At 33.1% G+C, this 24,783-nt stretch overlaps 1 protein-coding gene across 3 annotated transcripts in view; it reads right to left on the reverse strand.

Annotated features, from left to right (window-relative positions):
• Gdap2 (ganglioside induced differentiation associated protein 2) overlaps window positions 1-24,783 on the reverse strand; it is a 117,169-nt gene that overhangs the window by 25,814 nt on the left and 66,572 nt on the right. For all 3 annotated transcript variants that reach the window (XM_076115789.1, XM_076115788.1, XM_076115787.1), the window contains exon 7: window positions 21,688-21,847. In XM_076115789.1, coding sequence (XP_075971904.1) covers window positions 21,688-21,847 — 160 coding nt within the window. The remainder of the gene's footprint in view (window positions 1-21,687; window positions 21,848-24,783) is intronic.

The raw sequence follows: 24,783 nt of genomic DNA on the forward strand, positions 1-24,783 counted from the left end.
AACACCAGACAGTTACCGACATAATATAAACTACTATCTATATTTTCAATGTCATTATTTAATTTAAAATAAAATAGTAAAAACAATAAACAGTTTCAGTCAATAAATTAACAATAAATGCGTAGTTTATATAAAAATAATTGCGTTTAAGTCAACAATAGTTTGTTTACTGCACATCCGAGCGAGTTCCGCGTGTGTAACGTAGGCGTACGCGCATATAAACTACCTGTTTACGATACGATACTATAAACTTATACTATTTTTAATGTTTCGTCTGTATTTTTTGTGGCAGTTTTACTCAAAAACTGCTGTAAAGATTTTGATGAGAGATATACAGTTTGAAAGCTTATTAATTGATCTACAATCCAAGGTAAGTTTCATCAAAATCGGTTGAGTAGTTTCTGAGATATTGACGTCTTTGTCCATACGCGATCTCGACTCTGACGTAAGTAATTCTTATTTTAGAATTACTTGTGTTTCCAAAATAGATTTGTGTATTTTTGCTAAACTGCGCTTCAGTATTCGGAAGTGTGTAATGTTTACTGAAAACGTTCAAGACGCGGATTTATTGCGTGACGAGGGGTTTTACGTTTTCATGAAAATAACGGATGTAAATAAAAGTTAATGTTCTGAAAGTGAACAAGTACTAGAGTTTAATTTACTTGAATGTAAACGGTTTAAACGACTGATATAAAATTGAGAGAAAAATTAATATTTGAGATTCCTCTCTACCTGCCCTTGTGACTGAAAGACTCGTAAGCCTCAATAATATTTTCTATCTGTTACGCAGAAATTGCAGAACCGATTGAAATAAAATTTTGTGTGTTAGTAAACCACATTTCAAAGGATTTCTATTCCTTTTTCCAAAAAATATCTTGGGTCCAAGTTTTGATGTCAGGTTCAAATAATCGTTTCATAATCATGAAAAACAGAGAATTCTTTCAGGTACTGATAACATGTACATTATTCTAGATCTTGCCTTCAGTGAAAATTCAAAGTTCAATTTTCTAATCATGAAAAAGAAAGAATCCATTTAAATGATAACAAGAACATTGTTCTAGATCTTTCTTTTCACAACGAAATTAACAAGTAACCATTTAATTAAGTTTTAATTAACATGTTTGCAAAACAATAAAACGACACTCGTAACAAACTGCATTCTTATCGTTTCTGTTTGTACTTCACAAACTCGCGGGCTTGTTTTACGACCAAATTTACATAATGTCACATTGCTTTACATTGCACAATACGAACATACGGTTACAATTTCATTTTACTTTTCATGGTTACGTTATTGTTCAGTTTTTATGTTATTTCGGCTCTATATTTTTAACATATTATTATATCTACTGAACGGTTTATGTATTGCAAAATTCATTTGAATCGTACACTATAATAAATATGTAAAGGACTTTGATTCATTCGGTTCTAAATGACAAGATTGCACATTGATTTTAACAATGAATAAAATTCACGGAGGCACTTTATATAAAAAGATACTTTGTATTTTATTTTGAAAGCAGATATGACCTAGAAATTACTGCATATACCAGACACAATAGAAATAACGTAATATCTTGCATAGACAAACGTAAGTATGAAAGTACTCAATGAAATTATTTTACATCATTTCAGGATAAAAAAGAAATGTTTTACCATTTGTCATCTTTTTACATTTTGGACCAGAAGTTGCCGTCATGTCACTAATCTTAAGACCACAATTTCTATCACTCAACTACACACCTAACACAAAAATCGTCACATCACAAAACACTTCTATATCACTACTCGTGTATACTGCATAACACTATTATACACATAATAATACAAACAATACTGTAATTTTAATACTAAACGTAGTTAACTACAGCTACTGAGTACCAAACACGGAAGGCGAGATAATGGTTGATCTCGCCGATATCATTGTGATGCATGACAAAATCAACTGTCATGTGCCAGCTGGATATGAGTTCCGTAGAATAGTTTATCATAGAGGAAAGAATATTTAAATTTTAATAACCTTATTAATGACTATAAGAGACTGGTAGAGAAGAGAAGTGACCATAAACGAAAGCGATAAAATTTGTAATTTTGATACAGATTAATCAGCACATAATATAATATTAAAAACACGAAAGCCTGTCTGCGTACCATCACAGTACATAGGAATTCTTCGAATAATTAATTACAGACTAAGATTCAGAAACAAACGTACTACACTTTATTACACGAAAATTAATATCTAAGTGTTGAAATGCACGTGAGAAGAACCACGAGGAACAATTCGTTTATAGGTAAATATAATTTCGCAGTTAAATTACCCATAATTCATTTGATTTAATCTAGGTCAGAAAGAAGTCACCCGTATGTGTTGATTAATGAGTCAGTTGTGTAAAGACCCGTGGAATTTAATGATTGCATCAGCCCATGTGTAAATGTACGGTACATAAAATCTGTATGCTGACTTATTATACGTTGACAATTAAATTTAAAGTAAAAAGATTATTTTCAACGTTTCAGTAAAAAAAAGGATAGCCAAGTTTTTATTAATTCAAAATTGAAACTCGAAAGACATATAATTAAACAAGCTGAGTGCAGTGCTAAGTCAAAATATTAAATTATCAATTATTCAAAAATTTAAAACGTCCCAAAACTAACATGAATGAAACCAAATTTGAATTAAAAAAAAAAAACATTTTTCCCACAAGATCAGGCAAAATAAAAATCATTTACAATATGTATTACATAATTATATACAGCATCAAACGCTGTTATTTAGCCGTGAGAATTGCAAAGATATTTTATCAGTACGTGATACGGTATCCTAAAATGATGATTTCCATCACCTTGAGTGTCATTGAACATGATTATATACGTCACTGATAGTTACTATTGTTGGGACGGAAGCGCTGCTATTGCCACACTCATTTTGGAAACATTTTAGATAAGTGTGTATTTTCAAATTTCATTTTTGTTGAATTAAACACAAGATTGACGAACACATTACTAATGAAAGCATAGCTTTACCAGTAAAATTACTTTATCTCTTAAAGAGCGTATAAAAATATAAAAGTGATTAAATAAAGAAATAAGAAATAATAGGAGCGACTTTGCTTCATACTATGTAGATGTAGTGATATAACTATAAAAGGAACACAATACTGTCGAATTTCAATAAACCGTAATATCGTTCACCGACCTAGACGTACGTAATAGAAAAACAATACTGCGTGATAAATACAGTTATGAATACATATATTATGAATCATAAATACGTATACAAAACTTTAATACATCTAAATGAGAAAGTCTGACCAGTCATGATGCAACTGAAATAGTGAATGAGGTATGAAGGTCGACTTTAAAGAAGTAATTAGTGACGTACTAAAAATCGATGTTTAAAACCTTTGTTTAGGTCTTTCAGTCAAGGGTAAACCTATTAATAAACTATTGACCTAGGCACTACAGAATTTTCCACCAGAAAACCTTCAATGACTATTGTAAATTAGCATTCGATTACGACAAGAGTTTTGTATTTCAAAGAAAAATATACCCTGTTGTAAGATTTTGCCTTGTGGAGTTCTGAGTAAGCCGTCTCCTTTAATCTTACTACTTCCTTATATTACAAATGCATATGTTTCGATCACAGGATATATGGATAGATATTTGTTACTTATCATCAGCCTAGCCTTTCTTCCAAACACGTTGGAGTCGGCTTTCAGTCTCACCTCACAGGAAGCAGTTGAATACTAGTATTTTACATAGAGCGACTGCATATCTGATCTCCACACCAAATCACTCCAAAACTTTTGAACGAATATTAATGAAATTTGGAACAGGAGATAGTTTTTAACGCAGAATTTTTGCCCCGGAAAATCGAAAATTTTACGAGGGCACAGTCAGGTACACAAGTTAGTTTTAATATTTCAATATATCTAAGGTAGTAAAATTCTTAACCCTATAAGCAATAGTATTCCTAATACAGAATCTATATTTGTTCAAAGATTAGCTAAAGCCGTAGTCTATAAATGAGTAAATGCACGTAGCACATTACGTGTTAAACAAACACGCACATGATATGAATCATAGAAAGTGAATCGTCACAGTAGCTTGAACAACAAACAAATGCATCATTCGGTTAGTATTTTATATTTATGACTATACAAATGAATAGTATAAATGACAATTTGTCCGTTGAATTGGTTCCCGTATTTAAAAATACATAAATATTATATGTAGGTATGTTATCAGATATTCGGTTACCATAGTTTGGAATCAAATGACTGTGTGTATTATGGTGTTAGATTAAAATGAAATATCAAATCTATGTTCACTACAGTAGCTCGATTCTCTATTAATATCGATTACCGATAAAGGACCAAAAAAGAATTAAAATGATTTCGATCTGGATGTCTTTCTTATCCACGAATTGTCTCTCCCGAAACACTATAGTAGGTTCTTTAAAATGAAAAGCCCAAGTAGGAGCAATTTCAGACTTAAAACTACTTTAATAATACGTTTAAGTTAATGAGTAACTAAAACCAAAACAGTTTAACATGAAACTCGTTCCTTAAACCCAAATCCGTATCTATAAGTAACTACTGTAACTAGTTACTGTTTATTCCCGGGAGGCTTCCACTATTAAGTTGGCCTAGTTTGTTTAGCCTTAAGTTAATCTCGCGACTTCAGTGGCAATCGAATTAGTTGTTTGACGTTACAGGGAAGGAGAGCTCGGCTTAGATTACCCCTTTTAGTCGACGGTGGAACAAATTGTATTAGTCTTGACGCGCAGTGGATGCATTTATATGTGGATTTGAGGAGATTGAGCAAGACTGAATAAATTTCTTGGCTTTTCAATATTTATTAGAATCACATTTTTTAGATCATACATTTCGACTCCATAATTTGAATCCACATTGCTTTCTACGCTCGCAATTTTGAAGATATTCTCCCACTAAATCTCAAGTTCAAACGCATCTAATATGCGTCCGGCCCCAATTTTTCGGTTCAATATCCCTCTCTAAATTGTTTTTCTTCTTTAATAGAATAAAACGTTCAACTAAGCGAACCTTTTGGGGGATGACAGAACGATTCATGACTTTTCTACGCACCCCTAAGAGCCTCGGCATTCTTAAATCAACCTTTATCACTTTTGTTCTTGTGACAGGGGTGACTATTTATTTCGTGGCCTTATATTGCGCGGTGTTTACGTCGCATACAAAGCGGTGATGCGAACATACCTCTATTATGAAAACGAATATATTTTCAGTTAGTTTTACAAGTTTTTCGTGGAATTTAGGTCAGCGTTTTCTTATTTTGAGTTACAATTTGGCGATGCCACAATGTAAATAATACATTCTTGTGATCCATTACTGAGCCAAATATGAAACAAAAGAACTTTATTACTTATACTACAAATTGAAAACTTCATAAAAATACTGAGTGGGAAAGTGACCTTTCATAAAATCAAATCAACTAACGAAATTACACTGCCTATATTGGAAAATCCTTCATATATTTGACCCTCAGCAATATGGTATAAACAATTTACCGTTATTCTCGTATTATTTATAGTCAATCCACGCAGTTTGCACGTGTCTAATTAACTGAGTGCAACACATGCACCGACGCGCGGCAACTCTCCTGTGAAATCGTTTGTTAATACATCACACGCATCGACTGCTATGTACTAATATGTCGTTAATCGTTCTATATTTAGTGTCATGTGCTATCAATTACGTGTGAACACTATGCTTGCAATGCACGATATTTATTATGTCACAAGCACACATGTTATGTTGAAACTTTTATGGAATTAAGTAGGACCCAGAGTGATTCCTTGAACGACACTAGTGAAATTTCAACTACTTTAGCTCAAATTTTCTTCATATGATTTAAATATTATTCAAATCAGTTAAAATATCAACAAATTGTTCTTCTTAACCAATACGGCAGGCAAGAGGGAACAAACATATCGAAGCATAGAATGCACTATAGATTCAAAGGCTATCCTGAATTCTAATTACTCTTAGATCACGCCGCACTTGCTAATCTTTCCTTTAAGTTGGAACACCTGCACTTCGCACATACCACGCATCAGTGAGTGGCCTTTAAGATGCCTACATTTTGAATGAGCAACAACTTTAAGACTTAGGTTAGCACAAAAACTATAGTAGTTCTAATTATCACATAAATATGAGACAATCAGTAAAATCGGTAGTCAGTATTATATCTATTAGGATTCCTACTGTAATGTCAAAAACATTTATACAACGCTATCTAAAAACAGAATATACAATGTAATGAATTAATACATTTCTAAACAACACTCAAGGACTTTCAACTGAAGATAATTTGAGCATGAAAACAGCTTCATACTAGCTAACAAGACGAGAATAACAAATCAATCAAATTGAGAACTAAACGATAAACAACCTGTTTGTTTTTGCGGTTTTCAGAATGATATTTTTATCTGCCATTGAATTTGTAGAGCTTTGGAGTATGTTTATATTAAACTAATACTCCGGTAATAGTAATGGATGTGTAAATATCCGGGTAAGATATGTCAAATCTTTGTCTTCCGCTGCAAGAGATTTTTTGATAACGCCCCTAATATAACATTTTATATAAAGTAAATTTTCTTCCCGGAAATTAAACTTTGACTTTTGCCGCTTATTTCTATCATATCTATTATAATGTACACATGCTTTTACAATTTGCATAATGTAATTTAGCTATCAACGTTTGCCGATGTCACAAATAATGTGTTTTCGGAGTGGTTCAAATCGTTGAATTTCTAAACAGTTACTCCTGCTCCTAACTCCTAGTTAACATCGTTAGGTTAACTTACTTTACTAGAAGGTATTGCTACTCTATAAAATATTCATGCTGCTGTTATTTATTTACACTTATTTATCGTTGCTGTGTTATTTTTGTATTCGGAGCCAACAAGAATCTCCAAGTCGGAAAGTTTTGGCCATTAACGGGTAAACTTCTCAAGTTCTAGCATCGATCTCGAGTTATCCCGTAAAATAAATAAAAATGGCTTCGTGGCTGTAAGATTTTCATAATAGATGGAATAACTGAAAGAGTCTTTAACTCTTTTGATGTAATATCTTTATTTAAGTAAATACCAAGGGTTATTAAAATATTTTACGTTGTTCCGCCACTAAACAGCGAATACCTGGAAAAGAATATATACTAGAAAAGACAAATCTCGCACTAAGCATAGCTTTTGTGTCACGGGGACTTTTACTTTTTATGAACAACGGACACAAGATTCTACCAGACTTGAAACCGTGTGGGAATCGGACCCACGGCTCCCGACGCACTGGTAATGACCAATGGTCGAATGTAGTGCTCCCAAATAATCTAGAAAGATTCTAAGTGGCAAATAGCTATTTAGTTGCAGATGTAATGATGATAAAATACAGGAACTCTATGATTGATAGTCTAGCCTAAAGTCTAAAACAAATGACTCGACTCGTTAATTTGATGAGGATTTTTTGTTTGCTGATGACTTTGAAACCTCTAGGAAAAACTAAGGACGTTTATGATAGATCTTCACAAAAATCTGTAAACAATTTTACTTGTTGAGCAAATCATTGCTTGCTTAAACGAAATTAAGCCGGTAGTATATCTTGACTCTTATTACATGGGACTAACATTGTAAATGACAAAACGTGAGTGTATTTCATACTCCTTTGCCTACATCTTCGGGTATAATAGGCGTGATATTACGTACTAATTAAATATTCATTTAAAAAGAAATGCAAGCGTTGATTTCATATCGTTGACGTTCTCTGGTTTCTGCCTATCTCAGCTACATCTATAGGGAAAAGGTGTGGTTTTATGTATGTATTTATATTCATTTATATATATTTCGTTAATTATAAATATAAAATATAATTATACAGTTGTTGCCGGAACCCAAAATATGTAACGTTATTGTTATAATTACGAATGCGATTGCGTTTGAATTTTGTAATAAGTAACGTATTACTATTAAAACAGTATTACAGTTATTTATCGTATTTAAAATATGATTTAATAAGTTTGTACACGTTTTTATAGCGATTCAGTTATTTCAAGGCTTAGTATGTTCAGTTGTAATTGGTAATTAATTGTAGCCACTTAAATTACCGAAATTACTGGCTGTGAATTATTCAGTGATTAAATAGTAGTACATATTTTTTTCCCGTATTTTTTAACTAACTTTTTGATGAATTAATTACAAAAAATAATCAATTTTATAAATGGCAATCAAGAATTTCTTGACAGATAACTTCTATATATTGTCCAGCAGGAATAAACCTCATGCTTCTTGTTCTATAATAACATTCTGCCTTCAACTATTATGTCAATGCTTTTACTATGAAAATCGAGTTATAAACATTTTTTTTTCTACCGGCGTTTTATAGATCCCTACACCAAAAAGTTTACACATTTTAGCACGTTTTTTGCAAACTAAATTGCAAAGTACATCGTGTTAAAGATCAATTAAAATGTCAATTAGCAAGTAAAACAAGTATTTCATAACGTATTCGGAGCGTGTGTTGTAATAACACTGAGGCCGACAACGTTCTATATCAACATGCACTTTCAAACAATAAAAACACACATAAAGTTTTATATAATGAGAATATGGCCGTTTCCGATTTTACTGTTCGTAATTATCCTCTCAAGCGCCCGGCCACCGTGTCACGGTTGAATGTGCTAACCCCGTCAAGCGTCCCGCCACCGTGGTACGGCAAAACGATCTTACATTAAAAAAACGTAGAAATTAAATGCTAAAACTATGCTTATCCCTTTCAAACATATTTGACATTGAAGCTGATGAAACGAGACGACGATCTAATGCACACACTTGAATAAGTGGTTGATATAGGCCAGAGAGCACCTTAAACAACATCTGACCCAACGACATGTTCCTTTATGACCAATATTGTAAATACTTTTTTTAACTAATTTTAAAGATTTGAGTATATTTTACAGTTGGATTTTAATGTCATTATTCATTAACTACACGATAAGACCTTCCGTCATATTATTTTTTATGCCTAAAAATATTTTTTAGACTTTCTTCAAACACATGCCTAAAGCACACAATATTCAGATTAAACCGACTATTGTACCACCACTATCAAATATTATTTGTGGTTTATTTTTTTAATATATAGCAAATTTTATGTAGATTTCAAATATATAAGGTATGACTAGGGTGTTAGTATCAAAATATGACGGAATCGGCGCTTAAACGCCAACCGCCAATTCAATTTCGCGCGCCATTTTTGGCCTGGACGCTTAACGGTATATTTGAATTTTGACGTGGGGCGCTCGAGAGGATAAGATTATATAGCGTTTGTAGTACCACTTAAAAGATTGCAAGTTATTATATTATGAAGCCATTTTTGCTATAATTAATTTCATTCGTCGTATGGTTAGTAGTCAACCTAATGTCAAAGTTGTTCAAGCCGCCCGAAGACCTTTGACTAGGCTTCACGACTTTATCTTATTGAAAATAACCGGGACCGACTTTTGACGTGTCCTCCGAAGCATGGAAGACGCTCTGTTCAAATGCCAGTACGCGGCCACCCATCTATAGAACGTCCACGCCGAAGTTGCTTACCCACTGATCGTCTACTGACTAATGAGCGCAACTAGCCACGAGCGCATCAAATCATCATTTCATCAAAATCCGTCTAGTATGTAGTTTTTGCGTGAAAGAGTAACAAACGTATGTACTTACAATATATTTATTGTCACAGAATTTTGTATTTATCATATTAGTAGGATAATTAGGATTGTTTATTTGTCAGGCACATATTAATAATATTGTCCATATTTCCTTATAAATTCGAATAATGAATGAGTATTCTATTTAGTGACTACTTTAGCTAAAATTATTTTGTTTGAAAAGTACTTACGTAAATTAAAGGAAACATATACTTTTATACGTTTTATTTATTTAAAATAATTGCTGTATTGACAATGTTTAAGTTTATGAATCATTAAATAGTCACCCGGCATGAGTAACAGGCTCACAGTATTGTGTTAATGTAAGCAAGTGATTGCAAATTAAATTGGATCTTTCGGAACAATCTAAACTTCTTGTTTCAACTGACATTTGACATTTATAATGGAAAAACAACAGATGTTTCACTTCGCCACCCTCGTTCCGAAACCTATGGAAACACCAACTTTCCTGCTCACCTAATAACCAAGCAGAAAATCACAAAGATATTTCTTTATACCAACGTTTTAGGTTGAAATTGTTAAACATACATATAACAAACGTTTCTAAAAGGTACAATAAAATAATGAACACTTATTACACTTCACATACACTCGGTCGTCGATTACAGTGTAGGTCGGTGGATTGTTTATAGAACCGCGGTACGTGTGACACGTGCTACCGGCTCGGGAACCGCGGCGAGACTGAACTGACGGGGGCGCAGAAGCCCAGCGTCGAGATGCGCGTCACGACGCCCCCCGTGGGCTAAATTACCAGATAATTTGACTAATTTATATATTCTCTGTACGGAAAATTTATAAACCACCGTTTTCAGAAACTAAAAATTTATAGTTTTTCCATTTCAGTATAGTAAACAGGCGAAGGATGTTGTAAAACCCAGACGTAATGTACGAGCGATAATACGTTTTTAATGATTCAGCGTTTCTAATTCCTATAGTGCTTGTAGTCGTAACGTTAAAGAACAATGAGGGGCGGTGGTAACATCGTGAACGTATTAAAGAAACAGCGGTAAGGTGGGCACCCCGGCTCGTGCCGCGCCTTCACGTAGGGCGGAATCGTCCGATCGATCTGTACTTTGGGCGGGAGTCGTACACTCAGTTGGAAGACTAGTCGGACGACTGGAACGTACGTCATCGATATTCAAACGCTTTGTGGGTAACTTTGTTTTGATTGTTTTGTCAACTGGAATTCGAATCGATAGTGTCGGAAGTAATGAGATTTTTTTTCTCGTACTAATTGAATTTTTATTTAGAGCGAGTTTCTAATCATTGGATTGTGAAAATTGGCTGAGATACAATTGTTAGACGTGACCGGTACGTGAGAATCTGAGGGTAAACATTTTGTTGATAGCAGTTTAACGTAACGACTTATTTGCTACTTCGGCTGAAACGTGACGACATTTATCGAACATGTTGTTGATTCAATCGTTATTTATTTTGATTTCTAGAACGTATTTTACGTACGTAAACAGGATTTTATAAAAAAGGAATAAAATAAGAGTTAAGTTTTAAAGAAATATTTCATTGAACTATTTAAACGGAGCCGTATGAAAAGCGAGTCTTAGAAATATTAAATGGGTTAGCAACAAAGGCTGAGTGTAGAACAAACGCAAAATTAATATCCGTTCGTCGTCAGCTGTCGCCGTATTCATGAAAGTACTACGTGTTTGTGTGTGTGTTTCAACGTTGCAAAGGTATTGTGTGCAACGTTGCAGATGTGTTAGCGACGGGGATGGAATGGGGACGCGACTGCGATGCGCGGAGCGGAGAAGAAATTGCGAAATTTTATTCTATACTTATTTTTACCTATTTGAAGTAAATAAGGAGATGAACAAATTACTAACAAAATGGCGTTCAAAAAGGTTATAAACCTAGCTGTGGGACGTTTTAAGTCTCGCAGGCATAAAAGCTTAAGAGTTTTAGAAAATGGGAGGTTTGTTTTCAGCCATAACGTGGATTAATTGGATGTACATATATACGTATACGGTATTGAAGAGATTTCATTGAAAAATGTGAACTTTCCAAAGATTTAGCACAGTATTTCTGGCCATTATATGAAAATGCAATTGTATCGAAGTGTTTTTTTTTTAATTTATGAAAATCGGTTTAGTTTTTTTTGTGTTTTTTCTATATTATTCAGGTCATTCAGTTAAAAAGAACCCGGAAAGTCTGTGAAATTGGTTATCATCTTACAATGCTTTTAGTAAGTAATCGAGAACATTTTAATAAGTTCCAATAACTTGCGAATCACGATATATCATGTGACAAACACATACAAGTAAATATGTTCAAGTGTGTAAGTTCAACGTACTAGAAACATATTTGATCGCAAATATTTTATTATAAAACTAAAAATATTTAGAAGACAAAGACTGGCTATATGTTTATTTAAAGAATGTTTGTACGGAATAAATATGGAAACTACGAAACTGATTTTGAAACAGCTTATGCTCAAAGAATGGAAGTTTTTGTGAGACAAACTACATTGAATTTAATTGCTGAGGACACTAGTCGCTTATTGCTGGTTTCCTTTAAGAATGTCAGATGATAAATAGAGCAAAAGAAGCTTGTATGGACCGCACCAAATGACAGTTCTTGGTCCCTAAGAGAACTAGGCGTAATTTGATGTTACATATATTTGGACAATACATACAAATAAAATAATAAATAAGTAAATTCTACACATTAATGTCTCACTGGTGGGCAAGGGTTTCCTCCCGGAATGAGGGAGGTGTACGGCGTTTAGTCCACCACGCTGGCCGAGTGAGGGTTACAAATACAGTCGGAAAATCGTCTAAACAGACACTTAATAGAAATAACTATTTCAATATCATAGCCCCAGTAGATATCCTATAGTTATATGTATATATTTACTGAATACAAAGGACAAACGTTATCTCTATGGCAAAGTTCACAACTCGCTATCACCGTTACCGAGAATTTCCCGACAGAAAACCTAATTAAATTCACCAACTACCACCGCGATTCGGGAAATTCGTTCCAACACTGTTAGTAACCTGTATTATACGGTGTACCGGACGTAGGGTATATAGATGTACATAAATATACGTTTTAGTAGAAAGGCTATTTTTATTCTTATTTATATTATATTCTTTATATTTATTCCATGATTTTATTTCACGAATTTCCTATTAGTAAAAATCTTTATTCAAGAAATTAATTGAAGTTTCGACAGGATATATGAAATAATTGCCTCAAGAAATTATTATTATTTGATGAAGTCGGTCGGTAATAAGGCTTCTATTAGCCTTGCAATATAAAAACAGCAATATAGAACTTCCCACATCTTAAATAATAAGATTTGTAAAAAAATAAGTTTTACACTAGACTAACTTTTTGCGATTTGAATAATTTTTCAAATGCACGATAAAATACTCATTTTTATTCGGAGAAAATCTCAATAAATGTCAAAATTACAAAGCAAAACGTATCCTATATCCTTTAACTAACCTAATACATTCTAACAGTTCACATACATGAGACTCCACATCTTAAATAATAAATAAAGCAAGCACTCGCTACTCGGCTCACTAAAACCTCATCGGCCACATCCTCTTTCATTTCATAAATAGCGTCGAGCGACTGAATTATGGAAGCTTCACTCAAAGCGCTGTAATTAAGAGCAAGAGATTCCACTAATTAAAAAAGTAGCGGCTTTTTGTTTGAGCTGTACTTTCTGAAGCCTTTGATATTGTAAAGGCATTAGGAAGGTTGTTTGAACAGCTGTTTCAAAAGAACTGTATTTTTTTTTAGTTTTACGGCCCAGTTTTTAAGGTATGCAAAGTCCTTGCAATTGGGCAGCGTGGTGGACTCAAGGCCTAACTTCCCTCATTATGTGAGAAGGCCCTTGCCCAGCAGTGATACATTAATGGGTTACATTTATTTAAAGTGAAGTATTTGGGCGTTGTTAGATACCAAAACATTCTTTATTTCTAAGACTGCAAGAAAATAATGAAACAATTATGTAATAAAGGCAAATAAGTTGCTTCATAAAACTATTAATAAATTCGTGAAAAAACAAATTTGATTGATACTTTTGCTTTACCCCTATACTTTACCCCTATACTTTGGCTATAACTTTTGATGTTGAGACTGCCAGTTACATCCCTAAAGTATTCTAGCGTAAGTTTGTTCTAAGTCTTGCAGCCTATAAGCCTTAAAGCTTCCGATATCGGAACTAATAAGTTTTTGCAGGCGATGAAAATTGAAGCGAGCCTTAAAATAAAGTTTAAAAGACTCGAGAGGAGGCAATCTAGGCTTTAGCTTTATGGTGAGTCTACTAATAAAGCTATATTTAAAAAATGCAGCTTGTATAACAAGATCTCGGGATGTGAATGAGGAAAGGGAAGTTTGTAAGGACTGTACGAAGAGGCTTTCTTTAGTATGTACTTGCATGGAAAAAAGGCATGATATTATGTATGTACGCAGCTTCTTTTTAACCAACTTCAAAAAAAAGGAGAAGGTTCTCAATTCGACTGTATTCTGTTTATTTAACATTCCATTTTTGCTCCTGCAGTATTCACATAGAGATGTCGTACTCAATTTTCAGTAAGGTTTCGTATGTACAAAAGCTGATAGTAAATGAATTAGAGCCAGTGTCGATACATGCAAACGGCTGGTGTCCAATTGGATGTGTCCATATAGATTTATCGTCAGTGGCCAGCTTTACTTTGCAATTGGACTGGCAGAGCACCGGCTGTTGCATTGTGTTTATTAGAGTATAGGAATAAAATTTTGTGTTTGTATTTGCTGCAGCTGGCGTGCATGTGAAATAGAGTGATTTGAACAAACATGGTTATTTTAGAGTGAGAATTTGCTTTGAAATTGTTCGTTTGACTTTAATTTTTTGCAAAAACATTCCACTTTTCCATTTTTTTTAAATGTGCTTCATATAAACAGATGTTAGTGTACCACAAAGGTGGTAAGCTGGTTAAAAACGTTAATGAAAGTAAGGGAAATATTTCGTGGTCATATAGTCTATATAGACTAATAATAATAATAATATGTATAATGTGTATATAATTTCTATCACCCTACAAAAGTATTAATAATAGGTTATAATAGAATGAAGTAAACACCCCGAAATATCCTCTACAAGCAAGACTGTAATTAATGATCAAAGTTTCAATACTTCAAAAGTGCTGAGTCATCAAAATACTTTTATACAAAATCTGTTCTACTATCAAGAATTCATTCATCTTTTTTTAAGCAGAACTCCTATTTCCACAATATTTCATGAATGAAAAAAAAAAGAAACCCTACATTTAGTTAGTGCTTGAATATTCGTTCTGAAAGGGGTGTAGACTGTGCTGTGTAGAGCCTTATGAGAAGAGTTAGCCATAAACCAAGACGACAAAAAGTTTATGAAACATTCTAGGTTTAAGCTATATCGTTCAGCATTAAGTATATATGTATTTGCGAGGAAAGTTCCGTTCGCCGCTAGAGATGACACAATCCGGTAATCTAATAATGGACTATCTGGATGACAACATCGCAGTAATTGCTCGGAGACGATTAATTTTCTTCGTCTCAGTGGGATTATTTCTTGAGAAAAGAGTTAAGTATATAATGAATTGTCGTTTTATGACTAAATTCAGAAGTAATGCAAAAATGGCTTGACTGTCGTATAAAAAGGTTGATTTTTGTTTGCGATAGATAATAGTTATTACCTAGAATGCCTATCCTTTAAAAGTTATTTAAAGAAAACGCGTGACATAACGTACTATATAAAGAAAAGGTATAGTAGTAGGATTTTCCGCCCTCGGTAGGTCATTGAACTCTACAGAGCTTGCTACGAAAGTTAACCTACGTCTGACACAAGATAATAAAACTAATATCTACAAGCTTGACATATCAACATATGTTCCTAAATACATTGCCTAAATACATACATTGTTTTCTTTATATTTATAGTTTAATAAAGTAGCTGTTTGATTCTTCTTCACGCCTAAACCACTGAACCGATTTGGATGAAATTTTGTATAAAGATATTTTGAAACCCGAGAAAGAACACAAGAAAGTTTTAATTTCAGAAATCTAGTTAGAGACCTGAGAAATGATATGGGTTTGATTTAATCCCAGAAATTCAATGAGAATGGCCATTATGGTGATACTAAGCCTTGTGACTATAGTCCACGCGGACGGAGTCGCGGGCAATAGCTAGTAAACAAAAATCAATAGGTTGAATGGTTAAAATTGTGACCGGATGCCTGACGTCTAGTGACGTCAACAATTAATTCCACACATTTCAGTTAACAAATATTTTCAGTTCTGAGAATGCGTTCCAATATTTTGAGCATTCAATCATGCCCTTGCAAATACGAGGAAAATTCTACATTATTTTGTATTTTCTTTGAAATTTTCTTATGACCTAAGCTTTTATGAACGTTCGTGTAATATTTTAAGAAAATTAATTGCAGATGAGTAATATTTTGCAGAGCAGTAGCTGATTGTATTACAGTTTATTGATTTTTAGTGAAGGATAATGGGTTTTAGATTATCTTATTCATATTCAATCGGTGACGGAGTCTATTTACAGATATATACTTTATGCCTTATGGTCAATTGTTGGGAATGAGTTGTTATGTAATGATAAATAGCAGTCTAATATGCAAGACGGCATACGTTTTTATCACTGTAGAAACTGTGTTCAGTATTTTGAGTAAATTAAAAGCCAAAGCAGAAAAGTATTCCTTCTTAAAAATGCTCTAGCTCAGGTTTTCCCGAATTTCTGCGTAGTCATTAGTTGTATGTCTAAAAAATACACTTAAAGGAGTCTTTTTGATACGTGCAGTATTCTGCATCTTCACTGTACTGCATTTCTTAATTAAATGAAGCCACTATCGTATAAAGGAGGCGTAGAAAACATAAAGAAAATGTACTCAAAGTAGAACGCCAATGGAAGACATAAAACGTTTAATCCGTCTCCCTGTGACCGGTGACGTCTAAGTCTGTATGCGTCACGATCGCAATGATATCATTGTTGTGTAACTGTATGATTAACTATAGATAGTTGTATATCCGTTTTAAGATAGTATTTTTTATAAATATTGTTTAGTTTATGTTCAAGCGTAACGAACATAGTTTAAACATTATTTTTTAGATTTAGTTTTTGGTGACTATTTAATAAATATGAAAGTAAACAGTTATTTGAAAGGTGATAAAAAGGAAGATTTCAATATTGTAAGAATCTATACAAACATTAAATAGTAATAACAGAAGTTACTGTATCATATATAGGGGAAACCACGGTTCAAAATTATGAGAATATTTTTCATGGAACAGAACTTTTTAAGACCTTAGACTAAACTCTCAGGTAGATGTGTTATAATTAACCCTTTGCTTTACATTATTATAAAACATTTCATTTCAAATAAATTACATCAAGAACATACACAACCTATTACGATACACATCAGCTCCTGAATTTCAGTAAAGGTTTCCCGTCACATGATATGCCGTTGACAGCTCATGATAAGGGTGTCGTCATACTGCGGCTATTCTCGTAGAACATTACGATATCATTGTTTGTTCTACGTTTGACATGTTTGAACAAGGCTTTATTTATTCACCTCTAAATATGTGGGACAGTGATAAATTGACTTTAATTATGTAGTTTTAGATTGTAAGTTAATGATAACCGGAAGGTTTCTATCAAAATTTGAAAGAGTACATTTCTTTTTGCTGTTGTCTTGACAAGTCAAATGATTACTTACAAACGGAGCTGACTTTTTATCACGTAGCATCGTATTTGTTTACTGAATCAGTTTTTTTTTTACACCAACTTCCATTAATTAGTTATAAGTTGATGTTCGTTGTTTTTCGAAGTATTTATTTACCGCAAGTATATACATGGTCTATTTTATAATTAACAAAGTTCCTAAACTCAAATACCTACATTTGCTTTGAATTTCTTGACGTTTCGGTATTGCAAGACCGCAGAACCAGTGTGAAAACAACTAGCATATTAACAATGAACAAAGCTAAAAAAGTTATGTGAATTAGAAAATGATCACATAATACAGAAAAGTTAAAAATACCTTGTTTAACATACTACAAAAGTTATATAAACATAAATAACTCTTCAGTATTATGTATTTATGAATAACTAGATGAATGTATACATGGTTCTACTCATAATACATTGCGTTGGCGAGATTGTACCATTCCACTGATTTATATAACCCTTGTTTGTTCGGGTACCGAGTAGATTGTTTTAGTTTCAAACTAAAATAATATTGGCTTATTATTACGGATAATAGCGGACCAGAAATAGTTTATTTATCTATTATTCTACTCACAATATAGCTACTATTAGTTAATATGAATTCGGAGGGCTTAGAATATTTCAGCTAGACTTTAAACTAAAAATACGAATAGAGATAGGGGAAATTATCACTTGTTCTAACAGTGAAAGAAAATATCGTGATGCAACCTTGTATGCCATAGTTCTTAAGAACAGGCCTTGATGGTGTTAAAAGTCTCCAACCCGCACTTGGCCTGCGTGGTGACTCAAGGCCTAACCCGGAACCCCTCTCTTATTCTAGGATGGGATCCCTGCCTAGCAGTGGGATATTTATGATTTTAATTTAGCTAGGGGATCTATTTCTATGACTATTTGAAACTATACAAAATACTGTTTATATACAAATACTGTTTTTTATACAAAATCGTTTTAATGCCAGCCTATGGGAAATCCTAAAAAATAAACTTTTTTTATATTTATAAATTGAACAAATAATGATTTAACTATCTTATATAACTGGAAAACCCACGAAATATGACGACGAAAATTCTGTTCAATTAATTTCCTCTTAGTTTGTTTTAGTTGCAAATTGAAACTGCTCATTTTGTTTTGAATTTTCAGAACTGCAGTCTGAATATTAGCATACAGCTGCTTTGAAATTTGTAGTAGCCTTTTCAGTATTTCAGAATTGAAATAACTACTCTCGTTTAATTAGCATAGTTTCTCTTCGAGCTCTATTCATTTAACTGACTGCGTTTGAATTACTTTCAAAACTAGCGAGTGCATGAAAATGTAAATGTGCTGGAGAATTTGTAGAAGCCTTTTGTGTAACTACACTCATGTGTGAAGCTATAAGAGCTAGACTTGTTAACAAAAATATATGTATGTAATGTGATAATAAATTAATTATGAGGATAATGTTATTATTCTTATGGGAATTAATTATTTTATTTTGGCTTGCATGACACACACTATCAAGCTCAGGTCACAAGTTGGTGTCATTCATAATTTTATTAATATACATACATACACCATAATCATATTACAACATCCATATTTAAAACCACATTACTAAATCCATAATTCCATAGTATGGATTTAATAATTAAAGTATGGTGAAATTATTATATGCTTATATCAAAAAGTTGTCAATAAGTTTGTCTGTTGCATAGATTTTCACGCATGAGAAAGGTTAGCCTGAATTAAACATAGGTTGCATTGCAATACTTGGGTAGGTACATCAATGGATGAGTAATTTTTAGTCGAAAATTCATTTTAATTTTTTGGCAGTGTTACTACAATTTTGGTCATGAATCAATTTTCATATATTTCAAGCATTTCCTACAACAGTTCGTCATTATTATTGTACAAGTTTATTTTAGTTCACTACTTGTTTACGCGCATTCTGTAGTACTATAAACTTCCTGAATGGATACTCATTGTGTTATTCATAGAAGTATTTACGCTTGTGTTGAATTTAATATGAAATATTGTTTCAGATTTAGATACTATAAATATAGGTGATTGATTTACTTACAATGTTGAAGAGATGAAGCGGATACAATATTATTCTTGTAACACATTCTTTAAATTCTAATTTAAATCTAAATTAACGTTAAGGAACTTTAGCTATTGTTGGTAACGGGAAATACTTCGAAAATCAATGAAACATTTTAAATTAATATTTTAAATGCCTCAATTGGTTTTCGCGTGTTTGACTTGAGGTCTTGCAATTAATCTCAATAGAGGGCGCAAAATATAGTCTGAATCGGAGTCACGACAGCCTGAATGTAAACCTAATTCAATTTTTCCAGGACTCAAGCCTATTTTTTGCCCAAAACATTCTAGCAAACTTTGCTTACTGTAAAGTTGTTTCAACCTAACACTTACTAAAACACCTGATTCTTTTTCCGGCACCTTTTTCTATTGAACGTGCGATGGTCTATTTTCTATTCAGCCAGGTGAATGGAATAGCGAGTGATGCCCATAGGCGATTAGTACGGAAGCATAAAGTGGGAAGCATTGAAAGTCATTACACTGCAATTTTTTCAAGCTTGAGAAAATGGAAAACTGCTAAAAAGGCCGCCCGTATATGTCCCATATCGTTACTTTAAAAATCCATATTGCATGATGTGATAACCTCTGCCTACGGCCAATTTTTTTTACCAAAATTGAAGCCTTATTTATTTGTAACTCAGCCATTAGTTCTTTTGATTAAAGATACTAATAGGCCTGACTTCTAAGTATCGGGTTGCGTAGAAGATTTGCGACTATAAGTAAAGTTCATACATACGAGTACATCATGTTTATGGTTGTTAAAAGTTTAAAAGACATTCCATCTGCCGTAATAACCAATTGAACGCCGAAACAATAGACCTGATAAACGAGCTTCAATAGGCATCATATTTTATTAGAATTAACGCAAATTATCTGTTAATCTTAGGTAATGTTTTAAAAATTCCACGGTTGATATTGAATTGTTGAACAAAAGGGTAACTTTGAAAGACGATTTATCATTATATGGATCAAGGTTCGAGTACTATATGATGAACGGGTGGAAAACAATCGTGCGATTAATTTTCCCTTTGTGTGGTTAAAAATTATTATGTAGATTTTGGAACATTGTGTATCAGTTAAATTGAGACTCAAGAACCTTAACATAATAATAAACACATGAAAATTACATATTTCGTCGTACGGTTTCTTCTATAGTGTCAGTGGCGCCATCTATGTTTAACACAAGTAAATTGTTCGAAATCGTGGTGCCACAACTTACCTTTTGTATCGCTTGTTAGTATACCCGTCGTTTAAATGACAAAATTTCTTCAAAACGAAATCTTCCTACAAAACCCTTTCTAAGACATATTTTAAACTAGCTGACCCGCGCAACTTCGCTTGCGTCACATAAGAGAGAATGGGTCAAAATTGTCCCCGTTTTTGTAACATTTTTCACCCGTACTCTCCTCCTATTGGTAGTAGCGTGATGATATATAGCCTATAACCTTCCTCGATAAATGGACTATCTAGCACCAAAGAATTTTTCAAATCGGACCAGTAGTTCCTGAGATTAGCGCGTTCAAACAAACAAACAAACAATCAAACAAACAAACAAACTCTTCAGCTTTATAATATTAGTATAGATTCTAAACATAATATTTTTTTAAGAAACTAAATTAAAAAAAAATATTTTTCCGTTTCATTTTCCGTCTCAGTAAAAACGTGGTTCAGCCATTTTTAAAACAAATTTAGAGTTTCAGAATAAACTTGTGAATTCACTTTCCATTTCAAGGTTTCGAACTGATCTTCATATAATGTTAGTGCTGCTTCATATAATCTATGCTTAACAGAATAATATATTGATACAAAGTAAATCTGAAAAGCTACATAACTTAACTCCTTCTTGTCGTATGGTTAGTGACTGTGGTCAACCTAGTGTCAAAGTTGTTTAAGCCGCCCGAGAGGCCTTTGACGTGGCTTAACGACTGTTATCTTATTGACAACAACCGGGACCGACTTTTTACGTGCCTTTCGAAGCACGGAGACGCCCTGTTTAAATACCACTATGTGGTCACCCATCTATGGAATGACCGCGCCAAGGTTTGCTTAACCCACAGATCGCTTTTACCGACCGGTGAGCGCAACTGGCAACTTAAAGGTAAGGTACTCACTGGTCGTGGTTGTCAACGATGCGTGTACGTCGCTCGTAGTTGTCGCGCGGCGCGGAGGCGGGCGCCAGCAGGCGCTGCGTGTCGGGCGCACACGCGCGGGCGAACGCCGCCGCCGCCTCTACCGCCGCCTCCTCGTCGTACGTCGATGTGTCGTCCTCGGCTATAGAACAAAGGACATATTAAAATCGTCTGTTTTTAAGACCTGAGCTTACTTTGAGTAAGAATGGAAAATTAAACCCCTAAAATAGATGAATATGTTTGTCTTTGTTATGTTATTCCGCCAATTTTAGTGTGGTAGACGAAGGCTTTTGGCGAATTTAATATCCTGTATCGGACAAGTTTTATCTGGATTGTCTCAAGTTTTTAAAAGTCTAAAATTTTATTGTGGTTTGTTTAAGCGTTTTTATAATCTTGAGCAGGTCCGTGAATCATCATCGTCATCATAAAATCAGTGCATGGTATATAAAAAAATATTAGTAAGAACAAAAAATAACATTGATTCCATACTAAAATACAACATATTTTACATTGAGGTAGGCAGTTTCATTTTCTAAAATAAACTAAAACAATACTCATCAAAAAAGCTTAGATCTTGTAAATATGACCTAGAAACATTTCATACAGTAACTCTCTACACACAAACTAATCTCGTACATTATATATTATTACAAGTATAGATAAAAGTGACTGTAATTCTTAGACAAATACGAAAAAATCTGCAATGCGCAAATGTTATGACGATAATGATCCTTCCTTCACGCCCATCGTTAGTAGAGATAAAGAAATACGTCAAACGTTCATCTAATCAGTGTTGTAAAAAATATTACTTAATATTCATAGTATTATGATTATTTATGATTTTGGTAGTGACTGTTGTATGAAAACACTTCCGAGCTGTAGACGCGATTCTGATGACATTTAGAAATAATCGGCCAAATGCGAGCCAGACTCACTTACAAAGGGTTTCGTACTATCTATAAAAATAAATCACGATTGTTTTATGGGAGCTCTAAATATTAATTTTATTTTGTTTTTAATATTTGTTGTTACAGCGCCAACAGAAGAAGGAAGTTTCTTGATTACAAAAAGGACTGTTAATAATTTAAACCTGTAATACTTAGTGTATTAAAATGCCAATATTTCGTAAAATATATGGAGATATCACAATTTATGTGTTGTCAACCAATGCAATATTAAATTACAAAATTTCAAAAGCAGTTGTCACCTAAAATTCATATCGCTAACATGTTCCATTTACATTGTCTAAGTATCAACTTACGATCATATTCGAACGCCTCGTTGTACATTATCTATGACAGCTCCGAAACCATAGACAATACAATATGGCCGTCTTGGCGGGAAACACCTGTCACTTCACTCGGTACACTTTGAGAAACAAACACTACCCTACATTTATTATATCGTTCGGAGTTGAAATATGTCGTGTAGATATTTAAAACAATACATTTTGAATTCAGTACTTTAGAATAATAGCGAAATACAACACTCACAATATGAGTGTATGTTGTATTATTTTAAGTTACTTCTGCCATCTATCGGAAACAATTTCAAACTTTAAGCAACTGTATATAATGTTTTATTTTAACATAAAAACACAATAGGAAGTTCAATTTTATTTGTCTTCTCAATAAATTATCACAACCTATTTTTCCATATATTATCCCTTTCCGCATTAATTTACCGATAAGAAATAACAAGAAACAATACACTAGAAAGCTTTTTAAATCACTTCATTATTAAAAATCCTTTTTCTGGAAACACCATTCCTTAATTTTCATATAAAATGTATATTTAAACGAATCCACAGGCACTTTCTTTTAGATTATTTTGGTATAGTTTTTATACCTTATATGGAACACTATGTGAACAGAGTAACTGTGTGATGTACTATGAAGTGGATCACTGCAAATGAGCCCAAATATTGTCCAAATGTTTGTACACACAGACACGCGCACGTGTTATGGATGCCACTAGTTTAGTGTGAATTTGGTACTTTAGAGAAAAGTCTATCTGTTTCGCATAAAACGACCATGGCGTTTTTATTTTTTGATTCGATATAATGTATATTATATTATATAACCTATATCAAAAAACTGACTTTTTACTGCATGCCATTAATTTTAAAAATACAAAACTAAACTTGTACTCCTGACAACATGACTTTTGTAGATGATATAAGTTGAATAGATTAAGATTTTACATATACCTATGCCTTAAAATTCGATGACTTTTCTTGCATACAGAAACATTATCATGAGTCGCGACATCTTGACAAATATACGAACGGAATCCGAAAACAGGCAACGACAAAATACGCTCTACTATCTATCAAACAAATAGTAGCATTGCATACATTAAAAAATACAATTCAAACCACATTTATTGTTTGAAAGTCAAAGAGGCATGTTTTATTGTATGCTAGGTAATTTGTCAAAATACTATTTTCGCTATTCATCTACAACATAGGTATAAACAGTACACAGATAAGTGAATGTGTGTTGTAGATTCCAGAGACAGTTGTTTTGTTATTATAATAATAAAAGCGTTGTTTTTTAAAAAAAAACGTGTGAGATTATGTTATAAATTTGTTTTTGAAATTAATTCTCTTCTGGCCTGTAACTTTATGTGTGGTAAATGGTATTATTTTTTAACCCGTGGCTGTCCCACTGCTGGGCAAAGGTCTCCTCCCGAACGAGGGAGGGGTTAGGCGTTGATTTCGCCACGCTGGCCAAGTGTAAATGGTAAACTTTCAAATGAAGAATTTCTTGCAAATATTATAACTGGTATTGGTAAATATGTATACAACTAGCTGACCCGGCAAACTTCGAACCTTCTAAGTACTAACGTTGCTCAATTGTTTTGCATTCCCGGAACCCCTCCACTAAAACTTGAACTATATTGTATGGTGTTAAAGTTCAAATTGACTTTTAAGTATTTTGCGTATGGAAATGTAGAAAAGTATTGTATTTAGGTGTATTTACTTCCATACAATATTTTTATATATTTACCTCCATACAAGCTAAGATTTAAACCTGTTTCAACTAAGTAGAATTGCAATGGCTGGCATTGTGTTAT

The sequence above is a fragment of the Anticarsia gemmatalis genome, chromosome 6 (genome assembly GCF_050436995.1).
Source record: "Anticarsia gemmatalis isolate Benzon Research Colony breed Stoneville strain chromosome 6, ilAntGemm2 primary, whole genome shotgun sequence".
Classification (NCBI taxonomy): domain Eukaryota; kingdom Metazoa; phylum Arthropoda; class Insecta; order Lepidoptera; family Erebidae; genus Anticarsia; species Anticarsia gemmatalis.